This window comes from Borostomias antarcticus (assembly GCF_949987555.1).
Source record: "Borostomias antarcticus genome assembly, chromosome: 18".
NCBI classification, from domain to species: domain Eukaryota; kingdom Metazoa; phylum Chordata; class Actinopteri; order Stomiiformes; family Stomiidae; genus Borostomias; species Borostomias antarcticus.
This window is the reverse complement of record NC_140251.1, coordinates 8361384-8383312: the sequence shown is the minus strand read 5'-3', so window position 1 is coordinate 8383312 and position 21929 is coordinate 8361384. Positions and strand designations below refer to the sequence as shown.

At 47.3% G+C, this 21929-nt stretch overlaps 1 protein-coding gene across 2 annotated transcripts in view; it reads right to left on the bottom strand.

Annotated features, from left to right (window-relative positions):
* roraa (RAR-related orphan receptor A, paralog a) overlaps positions 1-21929 on the bottom strand; it is a gene marked incomplete at both ends in the record, with an annotated part of 223240 nt that overhangs the window by 56758 nt on the left and 144553 nt on the right. For both annotated transcript variants that reach the window (XM_084453119.1, XM_084453120.1), the window contains one exon: positions 18901-18930. In XM_084453119.1, the coding sequence (XP_084309245.1) occupies positions 18901-18930 (30 nt within the window). The remainder of the gene's footprint in view (positions 1-18900; positions 18931-21929) is intronic.

Sequence of the window (21929 nt, the reverse complement as noted above, 5' to 3'; positions counted from 1 at the left end):
TGAAATGTTGCTGCTGGCTCCAAGATTATGCTCAATGTAGATAAACTTACTCAATAACTCAATATACTCAATTTACAAATTAAAAATGTACAAATTACACAATAATTTACACAATTTCTATACAGTATACAGACAGGGGTAAGATAAGATACTGGTCTGGATGGATTGCTATATGGATATGAATAAATAAATAAAATTAGCAAGGCCAATCTCCGGCCTCTGTGCCTGTATCTCCCTGCCAGCTGGCCCGTACTGATCCAAAACACAAATGGTTTGGTCGTCATCCCCCACTCTCCCCAGGCCTGACAGTGGCCCTGTCACCTTTCCCTCCTCTGGACTGTAGCTAACGTCAGCAGATACTGTACCTGAGACTATAGCTAACCCTAGCAGATACCTGAGACTGTACTATAGCTAACCCCAGCAGATACCTGAGACTGTACTGTAGCTAACCCTAAAAGATACCTGAGACTGTACTGTAGCTAACCCCAGCAGATACCTGAGACTGTACTGTAGCTAACCCCAGCAGATACCTGAGACTGTACTGTAGCTAACCCCAGCAGATACCTGAGACTGTACTGTAGCTAACCCCAGCAGATACCTGAGACTGTAGCTAACCCTAAAAGATACCTGAGACTGTAGCTAACCCTAAAAGATACCTGAGACTGTAGCTAACCCCAGCAGATACTGTACCTGAGACTGTAGCTAACCCTAGCAGACACCTGAGACTGTAGCTAACCCTAGCAGACACCTGAGACTGTAGCTAACCCTAAAAGATACCTGAGACTGTAGCTAACCCCAGCAGAAACCTGAGACTGTAGCTAACCCTAGCAGACACCTAAGACTGTAGCTCACCCTAGCAGACACCTAAGACTGTAGCTAACCCTAGCAGACACCTGAGACTGTAGCTAACCTCAGCAGATACCTGAGACTGTAGCTAACCCCAGCAGAAACCTGGGCACATTCCAGTGTGGGTCTACACTAGCACACCACACTGTACTGTCGATACAGGGACACTGTTTCCGTCTGCGCTCCGGTGTATATGGGAACAGAGCGTCGCTGTGTCCTGGGGCCTGCCGGTGCCTGAAAGGCCACTTCCTCCGCACTTGACGATCTACTCTCCTGACCACCAGGCAATTACCCGGGACAAAACGCCGATACTGGTGCTACTCAACTCATTAGGACATTGACTTAACCCACAGAACGTCTGGGTGTCGAAATGCTGGCGTGCTTGAATCAATACCTTCCTTTTAATCAATGTGGGTTGAACGCGTCTGTCCTTGCAGGTATGTTATTCACAGCGCATGCCATGACAAGGAGGGTTACGATACCAATCAATCTCTCGTCCTGTCTCCTCCCAGAGTTGTCCCCCCCACCCCATCCCCGCCACCCCCCCCCATCCCTAACTGCCCAGAAGCAGAGCTGAGTCGAGCACCAGGCACTGGGGTCCACACACTCCGCATGAACGCCGGCCTGGTCAAGTGTCCCGCTCTCCTCCTCTGATTAATTCAAGCAAATGTATTTATTGTAAACTAGCCCTGTGGGATGGGATTCAACGGCGTGGCGGCGGCGGAGGAGCCTGCCGCTGCCCCCCGGAGGACAGGCGAGGACCGGGGCTGATAATGGCCTCATTAGCAGTCTGTCAGTAGCCCACACTGCGGATCACCGCGTGCCTGATGCCGCCTTAACTCCTCCGCTACGGGGCGGATACCGCCTTAACTCCTCCGCTACCGGGCGCCAAGCCTGCGTCTCCTCCGGCGCTGGCGCTGCCAGAGCGCAGGGACGCCACGCCACCTCGCTGCGTTTAGGGAAAATAAATAAATAAACTCGCCATGATGGACGCCTCGTCAGAGAGGAGGGGAGAGCAGGCGCCGTTCCCCTCCATATGGTGAGGTGGATGGTGTGTGTGTTTGTGTGTGTGTGTGTGGGGGGGGGATTGTCAACCCTGAGCTGCAGTAGAATTAACAAGGTCCAAAAGGCAATCTGAAACAGTACAGATCAATTTAATATAAATTCCAAAGAGTGGAGGGCATAATATCAAGCGGGAACGCCAGCGACCTCATACGAGACAATCATAAACCAATTTAGAGCCATTCCAGGCAATTTCCTGGCTCTTCCACTTGTGGGGACAACTTCAATAAATCACAGTGCAGACAACAAAGGGAATGTCTACTTCAAAGAGAGTGGAGGAGGGTCTTTTTCAGGTGAGCGGAGAGCTGCGTTTTTAAAGTGAGGTTGAAGTTTGATCACGCAGCGTTTAGAGAAATACATGTGCGTATGTCACCGTGCCTGAAAAGGAGTTTGACTGTGTCTACCTGCAGGAGGCATTGTGGGTAATTGAGCAGAGTGGCGCCGGGCGCCGGTCAGGATGACGTCTCTCCATGAGGGACTGGACTGTACACAGCTCTCCATATGCCCCACCCCTAGACAGCCCAGCTCCGCTCATACACATGCACACACACACACACATGCACGCACGCGCACATACGCACACACACGCGCACGCACGCGCACATACACACACCAATACACGCACGCGCACATACGCACACCCACACACACAAGCACGCACGTGCACATATGCACACCCACACACATACACACACACACACACACACACACACACACACATGCACACGCACACACACACATCTGATATACTGTAGTCCAAAAAGGGGCAAGATAAAAGCCTTGGAGAACTAACAGGTACAATTACCTGTCAGGACCCCTGAAATTCTGTCACAGTCATTCATTCATTCTCTGATAGAATAAGTAGACTTTCCAGTATTTCCCAGATAAAATGTTCCTATTGAAGTAGTTTGATTTGTTAGATTCTGCTCACACAAAGGCCTTTGGTGTAATACAAAGATTAGAACAGTCCAGAACCTGTCTTTGACAAAAGATTTTGATTGCTCATTTCAAAGAGCTTTGCGTCATAATAATAAACAATAACAAAAATGTCAGTGGCCTAGAACAATCTTTGCAGGGATTGCGTGTGCGCTCCAAATTTAGACCGGTTCAGGTATTCAAAGGATGGAGACACTTGGCAGTGCAGAGTTTGATAAGCATTCAACCACACTTTCGACCTCGTCTAACTGAAAGCATCGGACAGCTAGACTGTAGCTCTTTTCCAGAAAGAGGTTGTGGTTGCTTTCATGGTTCTGTTGGGTTTTGATGGAGGAGCAACGCCAGGTCCGCCACTCTATCTCTGCACAGGTCTCAGCTGTTGTAATATGAGTGAGGCTTCAGAGTTTCAGAAGATGCAGTACAGAACTGGCTTTTCATTTGATCAAGATAAAACAACTATCCCATCACAGAGAAATAGGTGTGTGGTCCCACAAACGTTGCCACGTGAATTATTCAATTCAATATGTACATTATTGACAAAATATCTCTCAAAGGGGTTCACATAGTGCATTTTAACTGAGGTGAAGAGCTGCCTACCACAGACATACACAGGGAAGTCTAATAGAACAGACAACTTCCAAATCCCAATAAATCAATACATTTCAATAGTTTTGAAATGAATTGCTCCGAGTCTCTTTTAAGTAAAGATGCGTTTGGGGGGACAGAGAGAGAGAGAGAGAGGGGGGGGGGGGGGGGCAACATAAGCAGGGGAAGGAGGAGAGAAAGAGTGAGAGATTATAGCAGGCATGCCAGCCTGTGTGAGAGGCTTAGCCTGGCTAGGCAGGGACCTGGAACCCTGTGAATTCTAATGAACTGGCAAGATTCCCCCAAACCAGCTCCATCTACATTACCCTCAGGAGAGGAGAGGAGGGGAGAGAGGAGAGAATGGGAGAGGAGAGGAGATGAGGGGAGAGGGGGGCAGTAAGGGGAAGGGAGAGGAGATGAGAGGAGGGGAGAGGAGGAGAAAGGAGGGGAGTGGAGAGGAGGTGAGAGGAGGGGAGAGGAGTGAGGAGGGGAGAGGAGAGGAGGGGGTAGGAGCAGAGAGGGGGGGAGGGGAGGGGAGAGGAGATGAGAGGAGAGGAGGGGAGAGGAGAGAGGAGGGGAGGGGAGAGGAGATGAGAGGAGGGGAGAGGAGAGGAGAGGAGAGGAGAGGAGAGGAGAGGAGAGGAGAGGAGAGGAGAGGAGAGGAGAGGAGAGGAGAGGAGAGGAGAGGAGAGGAGAGGAGAGGAGAGGAGAGGAGAGGAGAAAAGTGTAGAATGGAGGAGGCGGACCACAAGGAGGTGATTAGGGACGCCCCCCCCCCCCCCCCCAATGGCAGACCAAACAGAGCAGGTCATTTTCCCTGTGATAATTATGGCCATAACCAGGCATGAGGGATTGGTAATGGGCCTGCTTATTCTTCACACTCGGCGGAGGCGGAGACAGAGCCTGTCATGGGGAAAAGCATGATTATGTGTTTCTCTCTCTGCCTTGGTGGGGCGATGGCATTGAGAGCCGCCATGGCTGCTGAAGAGGCCAGCAGGGGAACTTGGCCTTTCGAGGCGGAAGTTAACGAATGAACTTCATTATTGAGGAACATTCCAGGGAGACCCCCTGGAGTGTGTGATGTATCACCTGGCGTCAAATGCTACACACTCCCCCAACATCACCGATATAGCGCAACATGGCGCCTGGGGGAGGCGAGCGTGTAAACTAAAATAGTTAACCTTCTGGCTGGAGGGGAGAAGAAGCACAGAGACACAAACGAGGATGTACAAAGCTTTTCTCTACATCTGCTCAAATCAAAAAATCCTTTATTTCGTGATGCAATTTCATGCAATTGTTTCCTAAAATTGGAGAGGGGATTGATGACTTTCCTCACATTCATTCTCCCAGCACTTCTGACTAGAAACGTGGGTGTGAGTGATGAGGCCTCGTCTGTTCCTGCGACTGCTCGGCGCACCAAACCTCCCGAGAAGACGGCTTCAGCTTAAACCAACACATTCAATGTTCCCTGTGTAACATTAAAGGTAGACGCGCCGCCCGCTGAGACGGTCCAGACCAACTGCGGTATAGGTTACGCTCGTTTATTAAAGAGAGCGCTGCTCAAGCGTGAAAGTTACTCTTCCCAGAGTTCACGGCACTCTACAAAAACAAGTGACCCACCAGAGGGAGTGGCTTTTTCTTTAAGATTGAGGGAGATCTTTAGGCTATGCGCTGCACACACAGCGCTTACCCCCCTGCCCCTCCCTTCCGCTGGGCCTTGCTGGAGTTCCTCCGCGCTGGACAGAGGGAGGGGCCCTTTTAGCGAGCGCGCTCCGAACACTTTTACTCTTGACTTATGAGGATGCCACGGATACAGAGGAGCGATTCATCACCGGGCGCGCTCCCACGCGCAACCCCCGCACATTAGTAATGCACTCCTCAGAGGAGGAGTCCTGTCATCGCTCCGTACCCGGACCCCTCGGAACGGGCTAGGTCACCGGGAGGCTGCGGCGCCGGCTGGCCCACTTTTAGTCTTTCACAGTACCTTTAAGTTTCCTCTGGGTCCAGCAGAGCCAGCGGACCCAGCGGACGGACGGACACCGGGCCAGGCCTGGCCTGGCCTGAGATCAGTGGCGGGGAGGCCGTCCAGCACCGCGTGCCTGCCGACGCCACGGAGGCCGGAGGCCGGAGGCGTGGCCGGCTCGCCGCTTGTCGACTTCGTCCTACTGCGAAGTGAACTCTTGGCATGTCGGGGTAATAACCACAGAAACTCGCCCAGAAGCGCGAAACCATGAAGGAATCACGGAGTGCTGTCACAAAAACCACCGTAAGGTCGTCAGAGTACCACAGAATGTTTGAGGTTTGATAGGGGAATTGATATTTGAGAAATGATATGAAGAACTGGTCTAAAATCACAGGAAGGGAGAATCTGGCTCAACGACAGAAACAAGGGTTCTCTCTGAGAACTTCCCAGTCTCCTCCACCTGTCTCAACCTAGGAGAGGTTTATCACACAAGGTCTGCTAGTCTTCCAGAAATACCAGCACAACCAAACACACCATCCTCTGCTCTTGCATGGACCATAGAGCCGCTTTAAGTCAGTATAAGCCTACGGCTTTAACACCACAGGTAATGCACATTTAAACACCTACCTCCGTATTCCTGTTTGTCGTTCTACTTGTGAAGATTAGGTGTATAAAAGCTATTTGAAAGCAAAACACAGGATTAAGGGATAATGCTACTCTGTCTTGTGAGTCAACCTTGATTCTGTAATCCAGTACAATACTGGGTAACAGTATATATATCTCTACAGTGAATACTGGGTAACAGTATATATATCTCTACAGTGAATACTGGGTAGCAGTGTATATCTCTCTACAGTCAATACTGGGTAACAGTATATATCTCTCTACAGTCAATACTGGGTAACAGTATATATCTCTCTACAGTCAATACTGGGTAACAGTATATATCTCTCTACAGTCAATACTGGGTAACAGTATATATCTCGTTTATCTCTCTACAGTCAATACTGGGTAACAGTGTATATCTCTCTACAGTCAATACTGGGTAACAGTATATATCTCTCTACAGTCAATACTGGGTAACAGTACAGTATATATCTCTCTACAGTCAATACTGGGTAACAGTATATATCTCTCTACAGTCAATACTGGGTAACAGTACAGTATATATCTCTCTACAGTCAATACTGGGTAACAGTATATATCTCTCTACAGTTAATACACGCTGCATAATGGCTCTGCTGTAACTACAGACACATAATGATACTACGAGATAATAATACTAGAGAGACGTCTACCATCGCAGGATCTTTATAGTAATATACTGGTCTGTTAAAGAGTAGAACTGGAAATATATCAGAATGAAAATTCATTATTTTATATTTTAATTGAATACAAATCCAGATACACACAATTCACTTTTTTTGTGCAGTATGTGCATCTTATAAAGGTAGGAAACACGTCTAAAGCCTTAGAGAAAATTAGTCAGGAGCACACTATAATGACCGTGGGCTGAGAAATGAAGGTGATCTTTAAAGTGAGCCAACCTGCAGTCAGGCCAGCCTCATTAGAGAGGCTCCACTTCATCAGAGAGGAGGATAACTATACAGGAGGAGCTACAAACACATTATAAAGCATCATGTCACATCATGACACATGAGCAGGTAAAATAACCATCTCTCTCTCTCTCTCTCTCTCTCTCTCACTTTCTCTCTCTCTCCCTTTCTCTCATCCTCACTCTTTTCCTCTCTCAGTCTCTTTCTTACTCTCTTTCTCTCTCCCCCCTCTCTCTCTCTTTCTCTCTCTCTCCCTCTCGTTCTCTCTCCCCCTCCCTCATTCTCCCTCTCTTTCTCTCTCTCTCTCTCCCTCTCTCTCTTTCTTCCTCTCTCTCCCTCTATCTCTCTCTCTATCTATCTCTCTCACTCTCCCTCTCTCTCTCTCTCCCTCTCTCTCTACCTTATTTTCCTGATTCCGTTTCTCCCGCTCCTGGTTCCTGGCCTCTGTAGCAGACACGGTGGAATGAGAACCTGCCTTTGATGTCTGGAGATCCTCTGATGCTCAGGCGTGGAAACCTGCGTTCTTGTTATCTGGAGAATCTTAATGATCTGGGCTAACTTCCTCTGTTCACACACCACACAGCCTCAGAAGCACAAACTACAACAGCGGGGGGAAAAAACAGGAGTTTTCGGATCAAATCCAATCCAATCAATGTGTAGGATCATGGGAAGATCAGCTGTTTGATTTCTTGTCAGATTCAGTAGGTGATGTTTTTCTGTATCTTTAATTAACAAAATCATGAACACAATAATGATGTTTATTAGCTTGAACTAGCTCCGTCTGATTTTGTTTCTATGTAAATCTATTGGCCTGAAGAGTAATGCTCAAATCACAAAAACCTCTCTCTACAATTCCACATTGTCTGTTATATACACAATATTCCTTCAGACAGAGGCCAGACAGCAGCGGAGCCGCGATAGATGCTGAGGGGGTAGGGTGTGAGGAGAGGAGCCTGGGGTGTGTGTGTGTGTGTGTGTGTGTGTGTGTGAGAGAGAGAGAGAGAGAGAGAGGAGCCTGGTGTATGTGGTGTGTGTGTGTGTGTGTGTGTGTGTGCATGAGAGGAGAGGAGAGGAGGGGAGTCCGCCTGGTGTGTGTGTGTGTGTGTGTGTGTGTGTGTGTGTGTGTTAGAGGAGGGGAGCCTGCCTGTGCACCCCCCACCCCCCTGTTCCTCCAGAGGAAGTTAATGATGGCACAAGGACATTTAATTACGGCGCCCATCTTCAAGCCTCCCCGTCAGCATCGCTCAGGATCATCACATCCTCCGAGCTCGGTGACCTCCGCCTCCGTCTCCCCTCCATGAATCAAACCTTCCGCCGCTCCGGTCCGGCCGTTGCCTCCGCACGCGCGGCGCCGCGCAAAACTGCCGAGCCGACGGAAACCTGACGAGTGACGGATAACTCCCTCGCTCGCTCGCTCGAAGGCCGCCCCTGGTTCTGTGAGAGCGTGTGGCGGCCCCCGGCCCCCGCCAGCAGCCCAGCCCGGTATTGCCATTTCTGTACCGAACCCCGCTCCTCTCCACCCCGCCCTCCTCACCTGGGGCGGACGGGAGGGGACATCGCCCGCAGCAGATGGGGCCACTTACGTTAGCCGGCCTATCCGAGCATTGTGTCCTTGTCACATGTCACTTACTCCCGTTTTCCCGCTCTGACAGCGCGTCCGAGGCAGGGCCTTTTCAGGTCCCCGTGCGACACAAAAGGGCCAGGGGCCGAGGGACAGCTGACGAGGCCCCTTCCCGCTCCGGCGCAGGCGCCCCCAAACAGCAGAGCCACCCGAGAGGAACCAGATTAAACAGCCCACAAAGAGAGACCCCCCTCCCCCACACCGCCGCCCCACAAAGAGCTGCTGACCCCCCCCCTCCCATCGGTCCACACACCACACTTCTCCTTTCACTCTCGCCGGAGCCCCAGGAGGTGATAAAGAACCCCTCCGTACTGAGAAACTTATGCAAAGAAAGTGCATTTACAAAGGCCATTTGCAATTTGACAAAATAGCAGACATAATGCTTTTACTGAAAAATGAGGGCCTGTCATATTGTGTGGGAGAGAGAGAAAAAATACAGTGGGGAGAAAAAATTGAGAAAAATCACGCTGGCCTGGTTTACGACAAATAGATAGCTCTATTGATTTCCTTTTTACAGCGACTGTCCATCCCTCTCTGTTGTGATTATACTGACCTATTTCAGACAAAAAAAATGACTGTTATGGATGAAACCACCATGTCCAAAAAGAAAATATTCATTTTCGTTGAACAAACAAATAGACTATGATGAAACATAATCTATTGTAAACGCAGAAAAAAAGATGCCATGTTCCAATTTGAGTGTTCACTGTTGTTCACAGGGAGAGCGGGAGAAACTCCAGACTTCAGCGCCATGCTGAGAATCAAATCACTAGCAGAGTCGGCCTTGGTGAGGTTGGGACTCTGCTTCAGAACACAAGCACAACACTCAAGAAAATATAGCAATTAGATATAACGGGATCACAAAGAAGTCATTCTAAAAAAAAGAACCTTTCTTAAGAAAAAAAAGGTATTTCTACCCAACCTCTGTAGCCAGAAAGACCTTGCAGAGTTCAACACACACACAAAGACCTGTGTCAAAAAAATGGGAGACTGTCGTATAACATCGCTTTGAAGAAATGAAAAGAAGAAAAAAATAAAATTATAAAATATATTATATTATATATTATTATATTATTATTATATTATATTATATTATATTATATATATATATATATATATATGCCTGTGCCAATGTAGTCATTTTTATTATTGTACAATATATTCATATTTTCCATTCAACGTCCTTACAGTATCTTGCATATTATATTATTCCTGTGTCTCTGATGTATTCATCCAACTACAGAGTATGTACGTGTGTGTCTGTGTTTGTGTGTGTGTGTGTGTATGTGTGTGCGCATGTGTGTGTGTGTTTTGTGTGTCTCACCAGACTCTCTCTCTCTCTCTCTCTCTCTCTCTCTCTCTGTAGCTGGGGGACTCTGGTTGGCTGATCTTCATTATCTGGCCCAGCTAAACAATGTACTGGATGCACTTCTTCCCACATCAGTGCAACTAACAAATCCCCCCAGAGCTGAATCAAGGCAGCGGCGTGATGAAACACCTTCAAACAAACACAGTATGTGGAACAGTGAGCCGCGCTACACTCCGCTCAGTGAGCCACTCCTCTTCCTCGGCCCACTCCGCAGGACCACGTCTGCTGCCAACATCAATTAGACAGCTACCGGGACACATTATTCTCCCAAATTGGCAGTGTACGGCATGATTACATCTGATTAAATGCAAATACACAGAGTACCAATAACCCCTCTGAGCTGAAAGATTCAAAAACAATTATAGGTAAAGATGTTTTACTATCTATAACCTTGTCATGTGAGACACCATATGGAAAGTGCTATTGAAATAGACTACACAGAGTATATAGTACAATATTCAGATAGGAGCATGCCAAGGCTGTAGTATTATATATAATTTAAAATGTTGCTAGGGATAAATGCATGGCATTATGTCTGTATGAATGATTATTATTAAGGTCTGTAGGTGTTCAGGAGTGTGTCCTGATGTCTGAATCATGTGGTTGAGTGGACCAGCGAGCCTGAGTGTGTGTGTGTGTGTGTGTGTGTGTCTCCGGGGAGAGCGGGTGAACAGATGAAGGTGTAGGGACAAGACCATGTTTCTCAATCAGCTCCGGTCGACTGACTGCAGAATGGAGATAGATACACTGTGTGGAGCACGATGGGTTTCTCTAAGGAGCATTCTGGAGACAAAGCAGCTGGTTTTAAACTAGGCTTACAGTTCGCGTAATATATACAAAGAAACAATGACTGCCTACAACAAAGCTACATACCTTGCAAGAAAGGATTACTTTTCCAACATTATAACAGAGAATGTTGGAAACTCTAGAGTATTATTCTCCACTATAGACCAGTTAATCAACACTGCCCCCCCTCCTCCACAGCTCTCAGCACCAAAATGTCAAGAACTCGCACTGTTCTTCGATAACATATAAGAGTACCTACAGAATTCTTTAAGCGGATGTTCAACAGTGTTTCAAGTCATGTCCTGAAGATCATAAACATGTCTCTTCAAACAGGCATCTTCCCAGATGCCTTCAAAACAGCTGTTGTAAAACCGCTACTAAAGAAACCTTACCCAACCTAAATGTTAATGCACTGAACAACTACAGGCTGATATCCAACCTCCCATTCATTAGTAAGATACTTGAAAAGATAGTCTCAGTACAAATAAACTCCTTTCTCAGAGAAAATAACATCCTGGAGGAACTTCAATCAGGCTTTAAGACACACCACAGCACTGAAACTGCTCTTACTAAAATAATCAGCGACCGCAGAATAACCTTTGATATAGTCAAAGTCAAAATCAAAATAAATAAAAGTCAAGTCAAAATCAAGACTCAATTCTTGTCCTTTTAGATCTAAGTGCAGCGTTTGATACGATCGACCATGACATCCTAATCAATCGCCTTGAAAGGCTGGTTGGTCTCTATGACTGTGTTTAAAGGACATGGCCAACATTTTGGGAAATACGCTTGTTTTCCATCTTCCCTGGGGTTAGACAAGCAGTATGAAGCATTTTCAATTCTGTGCGTGCAATATGGAGTGGCGAGACCTGGACCAATTAGCCTAGCTCAGCGGCATTCACTGGTACCAGGTTAGGCTGATTAGCCTACTTTCCAAATGTCGCGAAATAACCCCCCAATACACAATTTTTAATTAAACATTTTTGTTTTCTAAGCAAAAATACTATGTGTGTGTTATTTTGTTTGTTTATTTGTTCGGCCACATAGCAGGATTATACAAAAACTACCAGAGCGATTTCAATGAAACTTGGTGGAGGGGTGCAGCATGGGCCACGTTAGAACACATTAAATTTTGGTGCGGATCAGAATCACTGGGCAGATACACAAATTAAAAGAAAACAACATTTGCCATACTTGGACCAGCTTCGTTCCCTTTATATTTACTTCTCCTGACAGATTTCATATACCGCCGGTGGCCGAGCAGTAATGTACCAGTCTAGCAATGCGGCGGCCCGGGTTCTATTCCTGGGTACGGCTTTTAATATCAACTTTTTTTTGTTGCTGTTTACGCCCGATATTGTCTCATGTTTCTATGCATGTAAAACAAAATCATATCTGACTCATGAAAAACAAATCAGATAAAGACTGTATTAGGAAAAGTTAAATTTTCTTGCCTGGATCCTGTGGTATTAGCCTACATATAAATCATAAGCTACCTGCACATCTGGGCTTAGGTTTTGCCCATTGAGTGTCAGGTTTCACTAACTATGTGTTCTTTTTAATTTGACTGTTGAAGCAAACGAAAAAAACAGTATCAACCGTCACATAGCAGGATTATACAAAAACTACCAGAGCGATTGGAACATCCTACAAACTATTTTCTACTAAATGCACTCTGATATAATATGAAAAAAGACAGGGATAGTCAAACCGTGCTGCTTTCTTATCTATTAATTTTTATCAACTTACACATTCATGCGCGGAAACCTGTGCTCTGAGAACGCTTTCTAGTCTTTACTTCTTCTGCTATGCTTAGTGCCCCTCTACCCCTCCCAGAGGCATGGACACTGGGCTAGTGCCCCTCTACCCCTCCCAGAGGCATGGACACTGGGCTAGTGCCCCTCTACCCCTCCCAGAGGCATGGACACTGGGCTACTGCCCCTCTACCCCTCCCAGAGGCATGGACACTGGGCTTAATTTCTGTATATAGTTTTGTAACGTATTGTCTATAATGGCTGATTGCAGCGGATTGCTGATTACACAAGTATACAAGTATGTTCAGTTGTGTTCATACATGACCACCTCTCAGAAACACCACAATCAGTTACACCACCAAAAAGCTTACTCTTCAATCAAGCGAGTACTGAGGAGTAAGTTTAACCATTTCAACTCGATTACACCAACAAAATGCATTAATGAGCGGAGGCCTGTGCTCTCTGAGGACCCTTTCTAGTTTTATGTCTATTTGTATGTGAAGCAATAAAAAAAACGCTCAGAGGAGGTGGAAAAGTCAGCGTATCGATAGTAGGAAAATGCTACTTTTTGCAATGGAAACAGATTTTGCGAATAAACGATGACGTTCCAGCTATTTCCGACAGTACTGGTCATTGCATTTACTTTCTCATCTATGCATCAAGACGGTGATGTGAGTTGACCAAAAAGTTGTTGACATGAGGCGCTCTCACACTACAACCGCCAAAGATGATTGTGGGTTTTCATTTGCAGATAACTAGGCTATATTTTAATAAAACATTGAAGTCCGCAAGTCAATGACTTTTTCAAAAATTGTGTTCTGTTGCACCCCCTATTGTTAAATATATTCAAGATCATTCAAATAAAAAAATATTGTGTATGTTTTTAATTTATACCTATATCGCCCGCCAGCTGTTCAATAAAAGGGTATAGGGAATGCGCAGTTTCGCACTATGTATAGCCTATTATATGCACAGTTTCGCGCAATGTAGGCTATTATAAGTAAGTATTATTCATTGGGGGAGCTTGGACTCGCTGGGGATTGGTGGAGAGACGCATAGTCTACAGAGCCTCCCCAGATGCGACTTTATCCTCCAGTTAGCTGAAGAGTTGCGCACCGAGTGGATGGTGTCCAAACAGCCAGTGGCGGGGCCCCTCGCAGTGTCCACAGAAGAACACTCCCCAAAAAATACCTGCATGGTGAAGACAAGCTGCAGCAAGAACAGAACTGTATACCAGTGCACGAAGTTGCACTGCCAAGGTGCAGAGAATATGTGCGAAGTGTATTTGAGCTGCCGCCTCAACCGCGCGTAAGAGCAGAGCGCATCAACTCGTGTATAGCCTACAACTAGTAGCCCATAGCCAATAAACGGCTTATTGTTTTATTCATAGCCTATATCAACTAGATAATTAGATAATTATTAATTTCATTAGATAATTATTAAACATCAAAGTTCTATGCTGCATCTGTGATCACAAGACGCATTGGCCTAGCCTACCGTAAAAAGCGATGCGTTCTCATATATTAACTTGGATAATTATTAATTATATAATTATTATGTATCTACGTTCTATGCTGCCTCTGTAGGCCTACAGTGGGCTTCTGTTTTATTTGGATCCTTGGCAAAAATGCTGTTCTTGTAGACTAGCCGTTTCATCGTCCATCCTTTTGTGAAGTGTAGGCTATACTATTCTTGTTAAATTGCGAAAATAACATTTTGTTGTGTTATTTTATTGCCATATAGTCATTGTGTGAGTCGTATGAAAGGACAACATTAAGCCTTGAGTTGTACAGTACAATCCTAAGACCGTACTGTATATATAGGCCTACCGCAAAAAAACAATGCGTTCAACGGCTACTGGCCGATATATATATAGTGAGCCGCGGTGGTTCTAGTGTTAATGATGATATTTCATTGCACCCTCTTCTTCTACGGGTGTTTTTTGCATTTTTATTTTCATTTTCACGAGAAGCGCCACCATATTGGGAGTCAGCAGCTCGACCTGCTGTTTCACCACCACACCACGGGCCCCACAACTCAGCCCCTGAGTGGGCTAGAGACACAGGGTCTTCACCGGTGTGGGCGGGTAGGTGGCCCGGAGAGGGGTACACTGTCCCCGACCAGCTCTGACCTGAGGGGGAGGAGTCTCGTCACCACGGCACTGTCCACGCCATGGACCCCACAATTCAGCCCCTGAGTGAGCTAGAGACGCACAGTCTTCACCGATGGGTGCATGTAGATTGCCCAGTCCGTAGTAGTTCTAGCAGTAGCTATTACATACAGCTGCAGCAGCTAGCCCACCTCACATGTTCTCCAGGAAATTTACTTTCTAGTTATTATTATTATTATTAATAAAGCTGAGGAGCGCTGTACTGCCTCCTCTCCCCTCCTCCTCTCTCGTCCACTCCTCTCCCCTCCTCTCCTCTCTCCTCCTCACTCCTCCCCTCCTTCCCTCCTCTCTTTTTCTCTCTCCTCCTCTCGTACAGAGCTGGATCTGTGCTACTGCCTCCCTCTGGCCAGGACAGGACACACACATGCCTCTGTGCTCTATTCCAGCAGGCAATGACCATAGCCCTAACATCGGCCCTGACCATAGCCAATGGTAGTAGTGAACGGGCACCAGCTTATGTTATGAGCATCATCAATCATCTTTTCCTGCCAATTTTTGACATAAGCTGGTGCCCATTCACTCCTAATGGTATTCGATTCATTCAACCTTTATTTAACCTTTATTTAACCAGGGGAAATCACACTGAGATCTGCGTCTCTTTTTCAGGTGAGCCCTGATGTGGCTTTAATGTGGAAATAAAGTGCCCATAAAAAGTAATGTATTTTTTTATGAAACTGAGGCATGCATATGTGTGTGTGTATGCGTGTGCGCGCGTGTGTGTGCGTGGGTGTGTGTGTACGTGTGTGTGCGCTCTCTATCAGGACTGTGAGATCATCATCCGAGCCCTTCAGTCTGCTGATGGCAGATTAGAGTCGAGACGTGTGAACTCAGCGTAATCAGCTGCTGCATCTGAGCCTCTCGTCTACACCATCACAGAGAGAGAGACCGTCACAGAGAGAGAGACCGTCTCACAGAGAGAGGCCGCCTCAACAGGTCCACACAGCAGCTGGTCTCCCAGCTGGACACAACTGTACAGACTGAGGCAAACTGGCAATGGTCAATGGTCTCAAATATTTAATTCCACACTAACACTGTACACCATACATGGTATGTACTGTAGTTCTCTAAAACAAGAACTCAAAGAAATGGAGAGACACCACAAAAATGTCCTTTTCAATTTCTACTACTTGGTGTTCTGGCACAGGTATTAGTACCAACATAAAATGAGTTTGTCTTCAACTGAAAACCTAGCTAGTACTAAAGTACCCATACAGGACACTTTTATGAGGCACTCTGCATTGCAGTAGCACTAAATAAACACAGAGACTATAAATCTGTCAAGCTTAAATGTGAAGGGAAACCAGACTTGATTCTGTGCTGAGTTACAGCTCTGTGGTCGTGGAGTTAGGTGGCGCGTTGGAGTTGGCCCACACCTAACGGCAGAGAGAGGCGACGGGAGAGTCGCTAACTCTCCTCTCCTCTCTCCTCCTCTCCTCTCCTCTCCCTGCTCCTCTCTCCTCTCACTCTGCCATCAGCTGAGGCTGGCTGGGGGCCGCGGCGATCTCCAGCACAGAGAGCCAGAGCAGCCATTATCACCCACAAGCCTTCACCTTCCTACGGCTGGGTGCTTAGCTGGGATGAGGAGAGGAGAGGAGGGGAGAGGAGGGGAGAGGAGGAGAGAGGAGAGGAGGGGAGGGGGGGAGAGGAAGAGAGAGGAGGACAGAGGAGAGGAGAGGAGTGGGGGGGGAGGAGGAGAGAGGAGGACAGAGGAGAGGAACGGAACAGAGGAGAGGAGGGGGAGTGGAGAGGAGGAGAGAGCAGATGAGAGAGGAGAGGAGAGGAGGAGAGAGGAGAGGCGTGTCTGCCAGGGAACAGGCCCCTGTAATTTATATTGATGAGGTGACTGGTGTGGTGGGGAGCTTCCAGGGTTTGATCACTCAGGCAGAGTGAGAGAGAGAGAGACAGAGAGAGAGACAGTCCCATCCCGTCCAGCCCAGTCCCGTCCAGCCCAGCCCAGCCCAGTCGAGTCCAGCCAAGCCCAGAACAGCCAAGCCCAGCCGAAGGACCAGGAATGGAGCTGGAGTCAGCGTGTAACTATGTAGGGTGGAGCTAAAAACCTCATTATTACATCACCATCCCATAATATCCCCCGCCGCACAGCTACAATCACTTGGAATCTTCCCTGACCATTAAACGGCTCTCGAACCTCTCTGGGAGCAGGCACACACACACACACACACACACACACACACACACACACACACGCACACGCACAAACACACACACGTGCACATCCTTAGACTTTGGGGACTATAGCCTTTCCTGTCTGTGCAGCACATCAATCAGCTACTTGTTAAAGAGATGTACTTTGATTCCTGACACGGATGAGATGTGAATACGCTGAGGTGAAAGTAGACAGCGGTGCCCATCCTCTGCCCGGGGCTTTGAACCCCGGCCTCCTGGAACATGCTCTTTCATTCCAGCCCCCTTGCGGTGTGGAGGTAGTTAGCTCTGCGCTAATGAACACAGAGCTGGGGTGCCAGATAAAGGGTCAAAGGGGGCTCCATTCTACTGTACCTTCAAAAACACGGATAGATATCAAACACACGTCAAAGTCTGGCAAATAGCTTAGCATAATCACCTACCGGACCTTTTTTTTTAGCTTAGCATAATCACCTACCAGGCTTCTTTTTTTTTGAGAGACATTCTTTTGAGAGGCTGAGCCTGTTCCCCTCATAGAGGCGGTCTGGAGCGGATGACCGGGTCTCACGGCTGTCTGACGTTAAGAAACAAGAGGACACTGAAGCCCCGTTCTCCCGGGGTCAGACACTAGGAACGTTCTGACAGAACGGCCCCCTGGCCTGCCGCCCCACCCCCAACACACACACATACACACACACACACACACACACACACACACACAAACACAGAAACACCTGCACACACACACAGAAACACACAGAAACACACAGAAACACACGCACGCACACACACACACAGAAACACACAGAAACACATGCACGCACACACACACACACACACACACACACACAGAAACACACACACACAGAAACACACGCACAGAAACACACACAAAGAAACACATGCACACACGCACACACACACACTCACACACACAGAAACACATGCACGAATGCACACACACACAGAAACACGCACGCACGCATGCACGCACACACACACACACAGAAACACACAGGAACACACGCATGCACGCACACACACACACACACACAAACACACACAAACACACGCATGCACGCACACACACACACACACACACACGCACACACACAAAAACACTCACACATGTTACTGTGTTCTCTGTGTGCACAATTCTAAGAGTCCATTATTTTCCAGGTAAGGTTAAAGTCTGTTCTGTGCGAGGGACATACAGTAGCAGCATACTGTACCATACTTACTAAAGTCAGAGGCTACAGAGCATTTTCTCAGCTCACACGCGTGCCACTCTGTGTCACAACCAGCCTCTTTACTGTGTTTGTCTGACAGGTTCTGAGTGTCGGCAGCACGCGGTTAACCTGGCCTCAAAAGGTGACGAGCCAACCACATCCCTGTTGTTCTGTTGCAAGTGTTGCAAAAAAAACCCAAAGAGATTAAACACACAGGGCTGCTGAGCGCCGGGGCGAGGCAGCGAGTCCTCTGAACACGGGCGGAAATCTCTATTTCCTCTCTTGGGTTATTAGTATTCTCCCCAGAATAAAGATACTGTAACTAGGATGTTTAAAAAAAGAAAGAAAAGTTTGTCATGAGGAAGGCTGAGTAAATAGCCAGTCTTGCTCTTGGAGGTCGTTCTGTCTATTTATTTATGTTGATTATATAGTGAAAGGGTTGCGATGCTGTTTGAAAATGCTATTTTTGTACCCCTGAGGTAGTTTGTAGTGTCTAATTCAGAATCCAATTATCTGTGTTTTGCATGAATGGACATATGAGTAAAGAAATATAAACAGCGTGCAGCGACACCATCACTGTGATGAGTACTGTGTTTATGGATACAAGTCCCCTGTGCCCTACCAACCCTGGTTCTTCATCCTGCCTGCTGGATGTTGTACAGTATGTTGACCTCAGTCTCAAACCTGTTGGCTCAGGCCTGTCTGCTATGCGTCTCCCAAACCACAAACAGCTCTTCTGTCAATGTCACTTGAAGATACAATTGAATCTCTACACAAATACTATAGCTGGACATAGTGAAGGGAATCACTACTGTCAACAGAGTCTCAGAATTCCAAAAAACATTTGAATACATAGATATGATTAGAATACTGGTACTCACAGGTGTGTGTCTTCTTTGTTACTGAGATACCTGCAAAGAAAGAGGAAAACATATTTAGAAACATTCCAGGAAAAAATGGGAGTCATTGGTAATATATAGGCGTCTGAGTTAAGTCCCCCGCAAACCGCAGCCGAAAGCGCCACGCCGTTCCAATTATATAGCTCCCATTGTTCCCTATGGAAGGGACGCACACTGGCATCGTTCTGCCGGCAGCCGACAATGTTGCCCCGGGATTAATTTTGACTCGGCTCTATTTTTATGGAACGTGGCAGCCGACACGTGGCAATCCAACCTAAACTTGGATCAATGCATTGGATTTCCTGCACTGAAATGCATGTCGATTAAATCTATATAAAAGTAAGCTAATAACTGAAAGATATTTAATATAAATAGATAAATATTTTGGGATATTCCCATCTCTTCCATGTCCTTCTCATGTTCCATGTGTCGTTTGTTTTGCTAAAATGTACATCTAGAACTAGCATATCATGTTCCTTGAAGTATTACTGTGCAGGCTAGCACTACAGATCCACAAGGACATTTAATTCAGATACTCAACGCTGTGTTTGAATATAATCTCACGAGAAGCCTTTAGAGCTTTGGGTAGCCTAAAATACCATTTTTATTTAAACTGTTATTTTAGGCTACCCAGCTCTAATGTCAAAACGTATAGCTACTAGCGTTAAAATGGAAGATAAATGAATTGCTGAAGTGCAGACATACCCAATGATCTATGATCCCCAGTCTAAATATTATAAGGACAATGTGAGAAGAGACAGCTGCTGGTGTGCGATTGGTGAAGTCGTGGGATTATCAGGTAAAGTAAGTGAGTACTAACATTAGCTAGTTCACCTAACATTAGCTAGTTCCCTAGTGATGACTGGTGACAAGTCTAGTTGACAAGTCTAGTTAACCCTAACTTGAAAAATAGCTTCATCTTCATCAATAGATCATCTTACAGGCTTCATTCATCATTCATATACCAGAATGAATTAACTGCATGGAGGTAGTAGAAACAGCAGTCCATAACAGCGGTCACCAGCAGGTTCTGTCTTATACCAGACTGCCATCTAGATTTTTTGTGTGCACTAAAGTGCGTCGCGTCCTATGTGCGGGGCTAACACAACACACACACACACGGACCATGCGCGGTCTTGCGCCATCGTTTCGGCTGCGGTTTGCAGGGGGCTTTAACCCCTCTTTTCCCTGGGCTGTGCTCCCATGAGCTGATGAGGAGGAGGAGGAGGAGGAGGAAGACCCTGGGGCTTCTGTCAGTAAGGTCCTGAAGGCTGTGAGTGGAGCCTTAAAGCTCATCTGTAGCACCACATATCCACCCAAATACAAACAACGTCTGAAACACATATAGCTACTGTAGCTACTGTAATACACTGACGTATGACTTCACAGGGCCTAGGAAGTAGTCACATGACTCACGGGCCTAACCTCACTGTGAGTCACGCTTGGGCCCAGGGTGGCGAGCGTGGCGGGTAGGGACGGCAAATCCTCACCCAGCCTCCCCCCTCCCCTCCGAGTGTCACCTGATGAGCTCTGGTTTATCACTGACTCTGACTATGACTCCGATTCCAACTCCGACTCTCTCTGACTGTCTGACTGTCTCTGACTCTGTCTCTGACTGTCTCTGACTCTGTTTCTGACTGTCTCTGACTGTCTCTGACTGTCTCTGACTCTGTTTCTGACTGTCTCTGACTCTGTCTCTGACTGTCTCTGACTGTCTCTGACTCTGACTGTTTCTGACTGTCTCTGACTCTGTCTCTGACTGTCTCTGACTCTGACTCTGTTTCTGACTGACTCTGACTGTCTCTGTCTCTACCTCTGACTGTCTCTGACTCTGACTGCCTTTCACTGTCTCTGACTCTGACTGTCTCTGTTTCTATCTCTGATTTTGTCTCTGTCTCTGTCTCTGTCTCTGTCTCTGACTCTGTTTCTGTCTCTGACTCTGTCTCTGACTCTCTCTGTCTGTCTCTGACTGTCTCTGTCTCTGACTGTCTCTGTCTCTGACTCTTGTCTCTGACTGTCTCTGTCTCTGACTGTCTCTGTCTCTGACTCTGTCTCTGACTGTCTCCGTCTCTGACTCTTGTCTCTGACTGTCTCTGTCTCTGACTGTCTCTGTCTCTGACTCTGTCTCTGACTGTCTCCGTCTCTGACTCTTGTCTCTGACTCCGGCTGCCTCTCCCGTCTGTGCAGCTGTTTTAGCGCCCCGGGAGCCCCGCCCTGTGTACACGGCGAGCCCTGCTCCCCGGTAGCTCCTTCTACTCCTCCTCCGGATGCTGATGCGTTGCGCGGCCAGAGCACGCTCATAGATCCCCCTCCGCATGCAGAAGCGATAACAATGTTTTTCTACGGTGTGCGTTTGAAACCCGGGGGAAGGCGTGCTGACACGATTCAATAATTCTCAGTCAGAGAAAAAAGCGCCTGGTGGGGGGGTGAGTGAAACGCAACGAGGGGAGAAAACAAACCGGGCCCTCAGCCCGTCGATACAAACACACACACACACACACACACACATCTGGCATCAGCTCAGCGGAGGGAGGAGAACAATCACCCAGGGTCTGATCTCGCTCTAGCGTTGTTCCACTGCTCTCGCAGCCAGAAGCCCTCTGGACGACTACAACAAAAACACACTCGGCACACACTGCTTTTTATTCCAAACCTCAGTCAAACAGCGGAGCAGTGACGGTCGGACCGCCGGTCCAGCGGGGGGCCGTGGCCTCTCTGAGGTACTGAGGGGGTGGGTGGGTCTAATGGACGGGCTGGGAGTTAACTAGCTCTGTGTTTGGACGGGCCAGCGGATCGCTACGCTGTGTAAGGCACCTCTCTGTGGAAACTGAAGCAGGGAGTCTGGGGGGGCAAACGAGGAGCTTTTTCCTGGCTTATAGTCAGATCTTACAAACACCATTACAGGCACATAAAGCAGACACTGCATGGAGGCTAAATCACAGTCTGGTTACTGTTAGATAGATGTGAATACTGACGCGTTACTGTACTTACACCAGAGCTTTCTCACCATA